Raw genomic sequence first — 13,833 nt, 5'->3', positions numbered from 1 at the left:
GAAGATCACAAGGGATGTGTATGCTGGATGATACATTGCAAGTACTTAATCAAGAAGAAACTCTGACCTTACATTATTAGTGGGGACACAAGAAAAAATGATGGACCCACACTCACATAAAAAATGCAGGCTCATGTTTGCTTCTTTATTTGCCCAAGAACAGTCTAAATTTGGAAGACGCCAATCCTAATTTTGATAAAGTAAAATGACAATGGTTGCATCAAAGAATCATGCAATCTAGGAAGATTAGGCACGCCAATCCTAGGTTTAGTAAAATCATAGAGCATTTTCTAATTACATTGCTCATTTAAATAGAATTCATCTAGAAAATGGTATCATATTTCAGTACAAGATGTGATTAGAAAAGAAAAATAGTAAATTTGGCTTACACCCTTTAAATTCAATTTGCCATACCTAAAACCCTTCACTTTTTGTTCCTATAAATAATACCCAATTTGTATAAGTAAAAATCCATGACTAGGATCCAACTCAGCAAGTTACCTAATTAAGCATAAAATTTGATTTATTGTACTTTTCAGATTCCAAAAATACCCCCAACTAAGCCATTATTGCATTTTGTATATTAATGTAGGAATCAATATGGAAACAGTTTTTAATTGGATTGTATATAATGACAGATGTTGAATTTGGAAATATCTCCAAATGGTTGTAATAGATGTAGGAATTAATTTTGGAACATTTTAAAAAAATTAACAATAAATTCAAATTTGGGTAATTGGTTTGTTTAATAAAATGTTTATGTTATTTTCTTTTTATGAATTATACATGACTAATAATCCACTTTATAATTGTTTATGAATAAAACTGTACATACTAATTATGTTGAAAAAATAATGTACCTATTTGTTTTATGAAAAATATAATTTACCTAGTATGAAAAGTGTACATAATTATCTATTCCAATATACCTACATTAATTTTAATGTACTTACAATTAGGATTTAGGTATTATATGTCATCCAATGTAGCTACCATTTGAATAATATACCTACTACGAATAAAGTACCTATTATTTATCTAAATAATGTACCTATTTTCTACTATAAATAATATAGCCTTTTTTCTCTGAATAAAGTACCTATTATTTGTTTTATCAAACGTAATTTTTTTAAATGAACCTATTTTCTCTCTCCAAATAACTTACCAATTTTTTTCCTCTAATAATGTACCTATCTTTCCTCTTCAAATAATGTACCTATATTTTATATAAATTATTGTGTACCTATTTTTAATTATGAAAAATATACGTGATTACAAAGTAACTGACTTTTTTTTGGGTAAATAATATACCTATATTTTATATGTATATATTTATATTATATTTTTCATAGGTACATTATTGGATATGTAATTTACAGATTTTTTTTTTTTTGTTTGCAATTTTAGGGGGCGAGATGTGAGAGGGAATGACAACTAAAAGAAATGGGGTGATTGATATGCTATTAATAGGGAGTATATTAATTACAATTATGGCAGTTAATGAAATGCTTGAAATAAATTATAAATAAAATATGAAGTTTAGTGGCAACGATGTAAAAACATAGAAATACTACGACCTCTTATATCTTACTGATCATTTAAATTTGAATTTGGGTTTTCAACGTAGTTATATAGATAGATGGGTTTGTGTTTAGGGGATATCAGTTGTATGGGCTTATATTGGAGTCTCTCAAAGAAAAATATATATATTGGCAAGAGATACAAAACTAAGGGTTTCACGATCACATTACCTACAAGATTGTTGTATACATACATAACATGAGTGTATTAGTAGTATCAATGTCACGGTCATACTAAAGAATTGCTTCATGATAGGAATCTTCTCATGAGCGGGAGTGCGTGAGTGGGGCCCACCATATACCACGACAAAAGTTCCAAAGACATCTAAGCAGCAGAAGCAAAGCAGTACGCAGGAAGCCAAAGACTTGGAAGTCAATTCCGTACAGTTCTGTTGTTTTTAATCATTAGAAAAGAAAAACCAACAAAAACGGCTGTCGTTGCTGACCACTCAGACCACCATCACGTCAACAACAAACGATTGCGGTGGCGGCGACCGGGTCCAGAAGAAGATCATGCAGGAGTGGAAGATTCTGGAGAAGCACCTCCCGGACTCCATCTACGTGCACGCCTACGAGACCCGCATCGACCTCCTCAAGGCCGTAGTCGTCGGAGCCTCCGGCACCCCTACCAAGACGCGCTTTTTTTCTTCGACATCGCCTTCCCCTCCGATTACCTGACCGAGGTCCACTACCACTCGTTCGGGCTGAGGCCTAACCCGAACCTCTGCACGAGTGGGTATGTCTGCCTCAGCCTGCTCAACACCTGGCCAAGAAAGGGGAAGAAGAAGTGGGACCCATCTCAGTCGACGATCCTCCAGGTTCTGGTGTCAATCCAAGGCCTGGTTCTCAACAAGAAGCCCTCCTTCAACGTAGCGGGAGCTGGGAACCGGTTTGGATGCGAGGCGTCTCGGGCCTACAACGAGAAAGTCTTTATTTTGACTTGCAAAACGATGCTGTATTTGCTCCGGAGGGCGCCGCGGAATTTCAAGGCTTTCACCGCCGCATTCTTATATGGGAAGTGGAGCTAAGCTCACTCACCAGAAAATATTTCATTCTAGTACGAACAGAACCCATCTATAAAGTGGGTCTCGTATTTCGGTACGTAAAAGATGTATGTATGAATATAGTCCATATAATTTTTACAAATTCTATCAAATATTGATGGAAAAAAGATAGATAGATAGTCTAAAATATCAATAATATCGACCAAATATTGAGGATAATAACGTTTTTTCGAATCACGGATATTTCGAAACGTATCCATACACATATCGTATAAATATCGATAATATCAAAAAATATCCATGTCGATAATTTCGCTCACATTTCAGCAATATTTTGTCAAAATATTGCTATAATATCGAAAATATCGTTGTAATGGAAAAAAAAGGAAGAAAAAAAAAACACAAAACACACACACAAAGGGGATTCGAATCCCTGCCATTCCATTCCTCCAACGCCTTAACCATCATGTTGCTTATGTTTTTGTGATAATACGCAAAGAGGAACTCTGTGGTACTAAGTCACTCATGTATCTTACCATGCAATGTATAAAGTTTAAAATATTGTAGTAAATAATTGTATATAAATGATTATGAGGTGTTTAATATTCTTTCATTAATTACTATATTTTCTACACTCGCAGTGTTTGTCAACTCGCTATATAATCAACTTAAATAAGTTAAGCCTATCATGCAATGCATTTCATTCCAATTTTTTGTGATAAACTAATAGATAATTGATTAAATAAATATCATCCAAAGTTTCAATAAAAATTTCTAAGTTCTTCTTACAATTTCCGTGGTTTACCGATATTTCCATTGAAATTTCCGTATTTTTGGACTATCGATATTTTCGATACCCGATATTTTAGACATTGAGTTAAAGGATGTTTCACACCTCAAATGTTATGTATGAGTCATGACACGGAGAGAGATTCTAACTTTAAATCTTTTCCAAGACCCACTATGCACTGCATTTGTTGGTGATATAGTTTAACATTAGGGGATTAGGCTCCAATCCAACCCGTAAAAGCATTTTGAGGATGTTGTTAGGAAACATACCTATCAATACTCACATATTTATCATCATTTTCTCTCTTTATCTTTTTTATTCTGTCATTCTCACACGCATAACATATATGTAAGTGTTTCTAATAAGAGTTATTATTTTTATTATTAGAAAATGTTTACAATTAGAGTTAGGGGGGCTAGCTGGCAGCCAATGGTTTGTGATATAATAGGACAAAGTAGGAGACAACCCACAATTGGAAAGAATGCCAAAACACGTGAAAACTAAAATTAATCAGACAATGTCATGTGATCACTTAAACTGAATCGTCAAAATACGTACATACTCACTAGTTATCTGAGTATAAATTATACAGAATTCAGTGTAATGCATAAACTAGTCATCTAAGAATAAAAACTGGTATTATTAAACACGAATGCCAACGGTGAGTGATCACAAATCTCTTGAATCCCTGTAGTCCAAGAAATCGGGACTCTATATATATATATATATATATATATATATATATATATATCAGAGAGCTTCCATTGAGGGATCCCTCAAATAAGCTTATTTGAGGGACACCCCTTGTAGGGCCCACTCCGGATTGTATTTCACTAATCCAAACCGTCTATTTTGTAGATACACATTCAAAGATCATCTCTACAAAAAATCATTTGAATCCGATATCATTTGACCATTCAATTGAGTTATTGAAAATTTTAGTACTTTCTTGAAGCACCGTGTTCATTGATTTTGTAGGACCCAATTAGATGTCGAAACGGTTTCCGATTTGTCTAATTTTTTGTAAGGATGATCTATGAATGAAGACCTAAAAAATAGATGGTTTGGATCATTGGAAAAAAAATTGTAGGGTACCCTTAAGGGCGTCCCTCAAATAAAATTATTTGAGGATCCCTCAATAGAAGGGGACTATATATATATATATATATAATAGCTTAACTTCTATTATTTGGGACTGTTTTCGGATTTTCATAAGGCTAAGGACTTGGAAACTTGTATCTCATAGGGACATGGAATTCAGTAGAAGTGCTGGACTCATTTGTACTTTTTTTGTTTGTTTATAAGCTCATCTTTCTTTCTTTCTTTATCATTTCGATTTACTTACGGGGATGGAGGAGACTTCAAAAGAAGATATAGATCATCCCAGATGGTTTGACCATCTGCAACCGTTGGACCATCATCAGTTGTGAAGGGTGCATTGGCCCACAACTCTTGATCATCGATCATTGGAATATCATGAGTTGTAATATTATTCATCCCCTGACCGGGGCCGCCCATTTCCATATTGCTTGGAGGAGACTTCTTAACTCCGCTATCATTATAATGATTAAGGTTCGTCTTTCGACTCCTCTTACTCTCAGACCCATCTTCGCCCTGCCAATGAACAAAATTAGCAAAAGTTGCATAATATTACAAACTTAAATATGTATTTGAGTTGTTAATTTGAGTAGTGTTCTCTTCAATACAAATAAAACAAAAAGTATCTATGTTATAATTGTTTGATCTAATTAACTCACTTGTTCCTCTTCTTTTCCTTTCTTCTTGGCTGGGTCTTCTTCGTACATGATATATCTGACGACTTCACGGATAGATCGAAAGGTCCATTTTGCTCCTTCATGCCGGTAACACTGCATGAATCATTTCAGTTATCTTCAGAAAATATACCACTAAACTAATTGCATGGGTGAGCAGAGGCAGCACTTCCTCTGCTCTCAACTCAGTATTAATATCTACAATAGAAACCATAACAGAATACACATTGACATCATGAACTATACAAGAACTGCATATATGTAACCAATACAACAAGTATATAATATGTACTTTTCATGCGTACCAATGAGTGCATAAATGATCATACAAGAACCATATATATTTGATTAGTGTAGTAGAGTTTTTGGGAACATCAATGAACTAATTAAGGCATGATATCTGAACGACAAATCAACTAGTCAAATTACCATGTCAGAATTTCTTCCATTCTCTCTCCTTGTCCGCACAATAGTCCAGCCTCCAAGTCTTTGAGAGAAAGAGAACTTGCGTTCGGTCTGAGTATTTGGATTCTGGTTTGCCTCTGGGGGCACCAACTGTAGGCAACCACATACAAAAAATTTAAGCAACGATTCTATTAGCAGTATAAATACTCTAACTTGTAATTCAACAACATGTAAGAAACACTACGTAAAACAACATTATAGCTACTGACATTCATGGCACAAGATGAGGGTGGCTAAATGCACTATTAATTAGTGCCTAGTAGTTAAAGGGGCACGAATAATGGTGGTTGTTAGGTATATATTATCAGACACCTATAGTGTTTTTAGTTATCTCATCATGTGCCATGAATGTCAGTAGCTAGTGTATATGTATACAAATATATCAATGCATGCCATGACTCCTGGCCAGAGTTTTTACATATTAAAGCCTAAAGCACGGACACGGATACGAATACAGTGTTACGATATGATACGACATAGGGATATTGTAAATTTTCAAAAACTAGGATATGATATGTCATGGATACGGTTTTGGGCACATATAGTGTTTTGGGCTTTCTTTTCTGATTCTTTATATTTTTAGGCATGCATAGCTTTTTTCACCTAAACATGTCATTACCCAGAGCCCATTTTAATACTATTGCTTAAGACCCAAATCCATAAACAGACCTATGAAAAAAATATATATATATATATATATATATATTACAAGTTCTGTTTTAGCAAACGACGATTAAAGTTGTATATACCTTCGCAACGTCAAGATTATCCCAATCAAAAGCTTCCGGCAGTTTGAAACGCACTGCAGTTGATTGACCAGCCGGAGTGGTGGGACTTCGAGTATATGGTTTTGGTTGCTCAGAAGACTGGGCTTTTAATTTCGACTTAAAATCCTGAAAAAAGAAAAAAATAAAAATAAAGAGTTCTGGATATGGTAATCAAGTTAACCACATTATCATACAAGAAACAAACTTACAGCAACACTCTCTTTCACGCTTTTGACGAGTTGGTTGTGCAACTTCTCATTAATTTGAGCACTAGAGCTTTCTAGTGCGCTAGAGTTTGGATAAGCGGCCACTGGCTGGTCTTGCCCAGTGTTGTTGTTGTTTGAGGAGCTAGACATCCTCTAGAGAGAGAGAGAGAGAGAGAGAGAGTGATTTGTGAGGGCTAAAGAAGGGAGAAAAGGGGTAGCAAAGCTAAAACAATGGAGGTAAGAGCTCAAATGCACATGGTCTGGATAGGGGCAAGGGCGCCATTTATAGAGACGATTTTGGGAGGAGACGTGATTTCTTAAGAGACATGAACGGGAGCAAGGTGGTTCTGGCAATACAACTATTTCTAAGCTTTTTTTATTTATTTTTATAATTATAATTATTTTGTCCAACTGAAAACGACTAACAAATCATTTTTTGAATCCACAATTGCAAAGGAAAACACTTCACAATCCGATAATCCCTTACCATACCATACCGGTTTTAATTTCAGGTATCGGTAGCGGTACGACTCACGAGCTCAATACCGCACCGATATCGATTTGGCACGGTACGGTATGGTACCAACTTTAGTAAACGATAATCTCATACCGTATCATACCGGTTTTAATTTTTGATATCGGTAGCGGTACGAGCTCAATACCGTACCGTGCCCACCCCTAGGCTTAGGCCTAACTTAAACTTACAAACTGTAGCTTTTTAGTAGTCTCTTCCAATCTGATGTAAAGAAAACTAGAAGTAAGGTATGAAGCAACAAACTTAATTGAAAACAAGAAGATTAAATTCATGAGCTGCGAACTATACTCACGACTAACAAATCATTTTTTGAATCCACAATTGCAAAGGAAAACACTTTACAATCTAGAGTTTCGCTTTTAGTTATCATTATTGAATGATACCACAAATTACAAGTGCATTCTCAAATAGATAGTGTATTTTAATATAACAGGTTATATATGTAGCAAAATTCGTTAATGTATCGCATACATGTATAAAAGGATATGATTATCAACTATTAACATTGGGTTTTAAATAAAGGTATTGTTTGAGGGACGCAAAGTTTTTGTTTTTATTTTTATCAAAAGAGAGTAAATTTCATTAATACAATGAAGCATTGGCTATAATCAAGGTCCAAAATATCGATGCTATTGAAAATATCGGTAATTCAAAAATACGGAAATTTCGATGGAAATATTGGGATATTATCGATATCAATAAAAATTGAATAAAAACCACAGAAATTGTAAGAAAAACTTGAAAGTTTTTATTGAAACTTTGGAGGATGTTTATTTAGACAATTATCTATTAGTTTATCACAAAAAATTGGAAGGAAATGCATTGCATGATGGGTTTAACTAATTTAAGTTGATTATATAGCGAGCTGATAAACACTGTGAGTGTAGAAAATATGTAGTAATTAATGAAAGAAGATTAGACACACCATAATCATTTATATATAATGATTGACAACAATATTTTACACTTTATACATCACATGGTAAGATACATGAGTGACTTATGTCACGGGATGACTTTTTTGAAGTCTTCCTTCGTGCGATCTTGGACTTGATTGCCTCTCGAACAAGCTAAGTCAGCCTCCTTCCTACAACACAAGATCGAACCAAGCAAGAACAATCGAAAGAGCAAGAAAGATAAGAATGCTTAAAAGAGTTTGGGAGAATATATGCTTGTATTGCTACTCAAATGCTTTACAAGTTGTGAGGTGAGGATATACAATGTGACATCCTCCTCATATACTTTTCTTATCCCACCTACTACCACAGTAGGTGGCTAAGATACAATGTCATCTTCCGGCATCTACCAACTACTGTCACCAACCGTAGTCTACCTACTACTGTATAACGAATTTAGACATATGGGCTAAAAGGTCTAGCATGATCAATCAGACGGGTTGGGCCTTGAACATGTGGGCCGTGACATTCTCCCCCACTTAATATGGTGACGTCCTCGTCGCCGCAGTAGATCCTTCTCGTTAATGCTTCAATGATGTCTTTGTACTTCCACAAAGACTCTTCCATTTGACAAAGTACTCAAAGTACCTTGGTACACCTTTGCGTCGCACCTCTCTCTTGGCCATAATGCACTCAACCTCCCTATCAAACGAAGTTACCATCAAAGATGGAGCTCGTTGAGATTCTCCACGACTTGGCTCCTCAAGATTGGCATGGTAGGGCTTGAGATTGCTTACATGGAACACCGGATGGATCTTTAATTGGGGTAGTAGTTCCACACGGTAAGCGGCTCTTCCCATTGTTCGGATGATAGGAAATGGGCCCTCATATCTCCTCAACAATGCCTTGTACAATCTTCTAGTGGACTTGTGTTGAGAGGGGTTGAGATTCACAAAGACCATATCAGTTGGTTGGAACACAACATCTCGCTTATGCTTGTCCCCTAATTTCTTCATCTTCCGAGTTGCCTTCTTCAATTGAGCCTGACCTAGCTCATTAATCACCTGCCACTCCTTGGCCGTCTTGTATGCAGCTGGTCTACTCCCCGTGTAGCCTGACATCACTGTGTTCAGTGTTATAGGTTGTTGTCCCGTTGCCAACTCAAAAAGATTTGACCCTATTGACTTCCACCGCTGCAAGTTGTATGAGAACTGAGCAACATCCAACAGCTTTGCCCAATCTCGCTGGTTGGCACTCCTATAGTGCCTCAGATTGTCCCACATTGGAACATAGATCTTTTTCCTTGTTGCATAAAGAGCACCATCATCAAGCCAAAATCTTATTGTCCTCCTATCTTTGACAAGCTCTAACAGACTTTTGGCTTGGGGGTCATGCAACAAGCCCTCTCGTATCCTCTGCTCTGTGTCATTGAGCTTCCGACTCTCGAAAGCCAATGGAGATCCATATTTCATGCATACACCACCAATAGCAAAATCTGATGCATCATTGTGTACCTCAAAATGTTTGCTAAGATCGGGTAGTCTCAACACTGGTTCCTCCATAGGTGCCATTTTCAACTCCTCGAAGGCATGACCCACCTCTCTCTTACGCGGTAAGGTTTTGGCCAGTTCCTTGGGCATGACATCTGCAAAATTCTTAAGGACTGCCTCCACCACTTTCGGGACTGGTTTGACTTCCTTCTCAATTGTGTCCATCTTCATAGTTGCAAGGAACATCGGTTCGCCCCTCTTCCAAGACCAGGAAAGTTGCATAGCTGATAAGAGCTTCGACTCATCTTGTTGCCTCACCACTGGCACCATGCATGACATTACTCCCCCCTGTGCAATGCACATAGTATTGTAAAATAGAATGAGAAATGCTTTTACCTCGTCCATGAACTCCATTCCTAGCACGATATCGTAGTCATCCATCGGGATCACGGAGAAGTCAGCTACTCCCTTCCAAGCAGCAATGTGTAGTGCCACACCATGAGCTACTCCATCAATTGGTTTGGTAGTTGAATTCATCGTCTTCATACTGCATGCTTCCTCCAAGATTCGACACCTATGTCTCTTTGCTTCTTGCACATACATAAAGTTGTGCGAGGCACTTGTATCCACCAGGCAACGGGTTGTCTTGCCATTCACCATGGCGTCGACGAACATCACTCCTTTAGCTTGAACCTATGATTGAGCGACTTTGGCATGTATGTAACACCCCCGACTCCAAATTTAATTCCCTATTTAAAATATTTAACTGAAATTACGATTTTACCCTTAGGGTAAGGGTATTTTGGTCATTTTTTATCTAGTAGGATTTTGGGACAACGAGTGATATGTTTATGTAGGTCGTACTGAGACGAGTCCGTAGACACATGGTAGACTTGAATCGTAGTTGTAATGAAGAAATGGCGACTAAAATAAGTCCAATGGCAAACTTGTAAATATTTCGAAGTTAGTTTTAAAAATATCAGATTTCCTCTCTCTCTCTCTCTCTCTCTCCTCACTCTCGACTCCGATCTCTCTCTCTCTCGATTCTCTCGGCTCCACCACGGCCGGGGCCGGACCGGTCTGATCGACTCCTCTAAAAGCCCCAAACCCGAACCACCAATTTTCCCGGTGGAAACCTCGAATTCCCGCCACGCTTTCTCGGTTCAATAAAAAATTTCGTCGTTGAGCCACCACCACAGTCGCCCAATCCCGGTGAAACAAGTGAGGTTTCTTACTCTTTTTCATAGCTTTCACTATCTGTTGCATAGGATTGGATCGATTTTACGTCTAGGAAACCGATTTTGAAACCTAGGTTTTGGCCGAATTTCAAAGTGAAATTCCGGTCATGAGCGCATAGGTACCTTCGAATTCCAATTCGGTTGATGTTTGAACCTCGAACGGATATCACATATTGTGCGTTATCCAGGTTCGATATATTTGGACCGTTAGATCGAGTCCAAATTAATATATGTTGATCTAGGCACTCCTAGAATCATGTAGGAATTCGCGGATCGTGAAGCAGAAGCCCGGATGTTCTGATTCAATAATTCGAAGTTTGTGGTTTTCGATAACTGTCCAATTGTGAGCAATCCGACCGTCCATTGCTGATCAAACTTTCAAGACGTATTTCCTAACCCGTAGTCAGACCTTAGAATACCTTGTCCTACGTACACGCACCGGGAATTTGGGGAAATAAGTATTTAATTTGTGAATTCCGTTTTGAAATAATTTTATATTAATTAAGGGTTCATATCTCGAAATAGGTACTCCGACCGCTCGTATGCGGCAGTGGACCCTCTCAAGGTCAGGCAGCGTGAGACTACTTGTGAGTGGACATTTATTTTAAATGTGCATTATTTTTTATGATTGAAAGGATATGCCTGGAATGGGTTTATATATATACATACAGATATTTTGGATTAAAGTTTGAGAAATTAATAGGTGGAGATATTAGTAATATTAAATTGAGAATATGATTTTGATTGGAAATTTGAAGTTGAATTTGGGGGATTTGAGAGTTGGGTATGATGGGTTATTGAGGGAAGATGTTTAATTACACTATGTAAGTACCATTCCCTAGTTACTAGGCTTCCCACACATGGCGTTGGAATTTCCGGTGTGTGAGACCCTATGAATTGTTATGAATCAGCACACATGACGTTGGAATTTTCGGCCTGTGATGATGTAGTCTGCGTGCGTAGGACTTAGTATTAGAGCTACACATGGCGTTAGATTTTTCGGCATATGAGCTATGGAGTTTCGTCCCCCGGTTGGACTGCTCATCCTTAGATGCAGGATAGCAACAGGAAATCATACGGGCTAGCCAAGCAATCCCCCGATTGGATTGTTTCTCCGGTACCTAAGTTGTGTGATAAATATTATGTATATTTATATATTTTTATATATATATATGTGTGTGTGTGTGAGAGAGAGAGAGAGAGAGAGAGAGAGAGTTTTAATCACTTAAAGTATATAAAGTGGGTTGGTAAAAGCTGTATGAAATTTTGTGAATAAAGGTTATGGGTACAGTGATTGAGTTCAAAGGGTTTCATAGAATGATGTTTTTGATCATTAAATAAAAGCTATGAATCTGTATGTTTTGAGCTTTATTTTTACACGGTGGGGTTATTATGTTGTTTTGAATGCAAACTTTGTTTTTGTTCACTCTCATGTTTTCTGTTTTGCGCCCCCCAGACAGTAGTCACTCAAGGAGAGTTGCAAGCCGTGTTCGAAGCCCCGAATCGTGAACATCAGTAGATTAGGCTTCGAGTAATTTCTTTTTACTCAACTGGCTGTTCTTGTAAACTAAATTCGTTAGATGCTCTGTTATCGCCCATGTTAGTTTATACATGTGAGGCCGGAGGCCATTTAGTGTATACTGTTGAATGTTGAATGCATGCTGCTGGTTGGGATTATATTGTGTTTGTTATGCAGGTTGAAATGTGTTGGGATTGTTCAATTTACAGGGGAGACTGCCAAAATTTTAGTAGAAAGTCTCGGTTTTTAGTAAGTGGGCCCAGCATCGGGGTGATGTCGGTGACAAGACGGGATTCGTCCCGATTTTTTAGGATTTCCGGGCAGGTCCTGTCATTGTACGGCATTGAAGCGGTGAATGACCCCCATTCTTACTTCCCTGTCGGCCTTTTCTTCCTTCTCTTGGTTCATAGCATTTAGAGCTTTCTTTTGCTGACAATCTCGCATTATGTGCGCTCCAACGCACAAGTAGCAAGCTAGCTTCGACTTGTCTTTCCCCCTGTCACCTTTGTCATTATTCTTCCCGGATGACTTGTGACCGTCAGACTTGTCTCCTGACTTGCTACCTTTTTTTGGCTTGTTGTCTCCCCCACTGGATCGACTGCCATCTTTCTTTCTTTTGAACTTGGAGTCGCCTTGATCCTTTTTCTTGAACTCAACAAGAGACTTAGCTGCAGCAATTGCCTCTGACAAGGTTTGGACGTGTCTCATTTGTAACTCCAGCTTGGCCCAATTCTGTAGGCTACTCATGAAGTACATGAGCTTGTCTTCATCCGTCATGCTAGGCACCTCGAACAACAGGTTGGTGAACGTGGCGACATAGTTCTTCACGCTCCCCATTTGCTTTAGCCATCTCAGCTTCTTTTTTGCCTCATACTTGGCATTCAATGGATAGAAATGCAACATAATATCCTTCTTAAATTCATCTCAAGTCTCAAGTGTAAATGTACCTTGTTCGATCTCCATAGATCGACGACGCCACCACATGAGAGCATTGTTGGTGAGAAACAACGTTGCCGTATTGATCTTGGACTCATCATCCTCGTGCTTCAGATACTTGAAATACCTTTCGATATTCCATAAAAACGTGTCCAGCTCATTCTCCTCCCTCTTCCCATTATAGGATTTGGGCTTGAATGAATCTAAAACCTTGGGTTCTTTCGGAGTCCGGGTCTTGTTCAAAACAGCTTCCTTGCACAAGGCCCAATCTCCCTTCACATTCTTCAGCTCATCATGAAACGAAGTAAGCCCCGCTAAGAAGTGATCCAGCTTGGTTTGGACATCTAGCTTGATGTTGTCTATCGCGGAGTTGAGGGCTCCTTGGAATTGGCCTTGAAGCTCATCCACCACAGTTTCAAAGCCCACCTTCGTAAGGACGTCCTCCTCGAGTCGCTGATCGAACTCGACCATGGCATTTTCCATCTTAAAAAGTCGCTTATCCATCACGGCTATCACATCTCTAGATCGTTCCCTCTTTGATTTGCCCCCACGTTCCAAGTTGACCTTGGACATATCTGTCTCCACATCGGATCCGCTCTTCGACATGCTTCTTCGAATGATTCGAGCTTTAGGTG

The 13,833-nt window shown here is 38.1% G+C and overlaps 1 protein-coding gene and 1 pseudogene across 1 annotated transcript; one reads left to right on the top strand and one right to left on the bottom strand.

Annotated features, from left to right (window-relative positions):
* Positions 1-1,639: 1,639 nt before the first annotated feature.
* On the top strand, positions 1,640-2,693 carry LOC148917382 (putative ubiquitin-conjugating enzyme E2 25). Its single transcript, XM_089052423.1, is given in 3 exon segments — positions 1,640-1,643; positions 1,990-2,199; positions 2,202-2,693. Coding segments are annotated over 3 exon segments (621 nt in total). The 3' UTR covers positions 2,609-2,693.
* Positions 2,694-8,596: 5,903 nt separating this feature from the next.
* Positions 8,597-13,804, bottom strand: LOC148917381 (uncharacterized; annotated as a pseudogene).
* Between the last annotated feature and the right edge of the window lie 29 nt (positions 13,805-13,833).

Source organism: Prunus mume, linkage group LG5 (genome assembly GCF_029339155.1).
Source record: "Prunus mume cultivar Tortuosa linkage group LG5, ASM2933915v1, whole genome shotgun sequence".
Taxonomy (NCBI): Eukaryota; Viridiplantae; Streptophyta; class Magnoliopsida; order Rosales; family Rosaceae; genus Prunus; species Prunus mume.
Note: the sequence above shows the minus strand (reverse complement) of the source record. Positions and strands in the feature narration are given on the sequence as shown.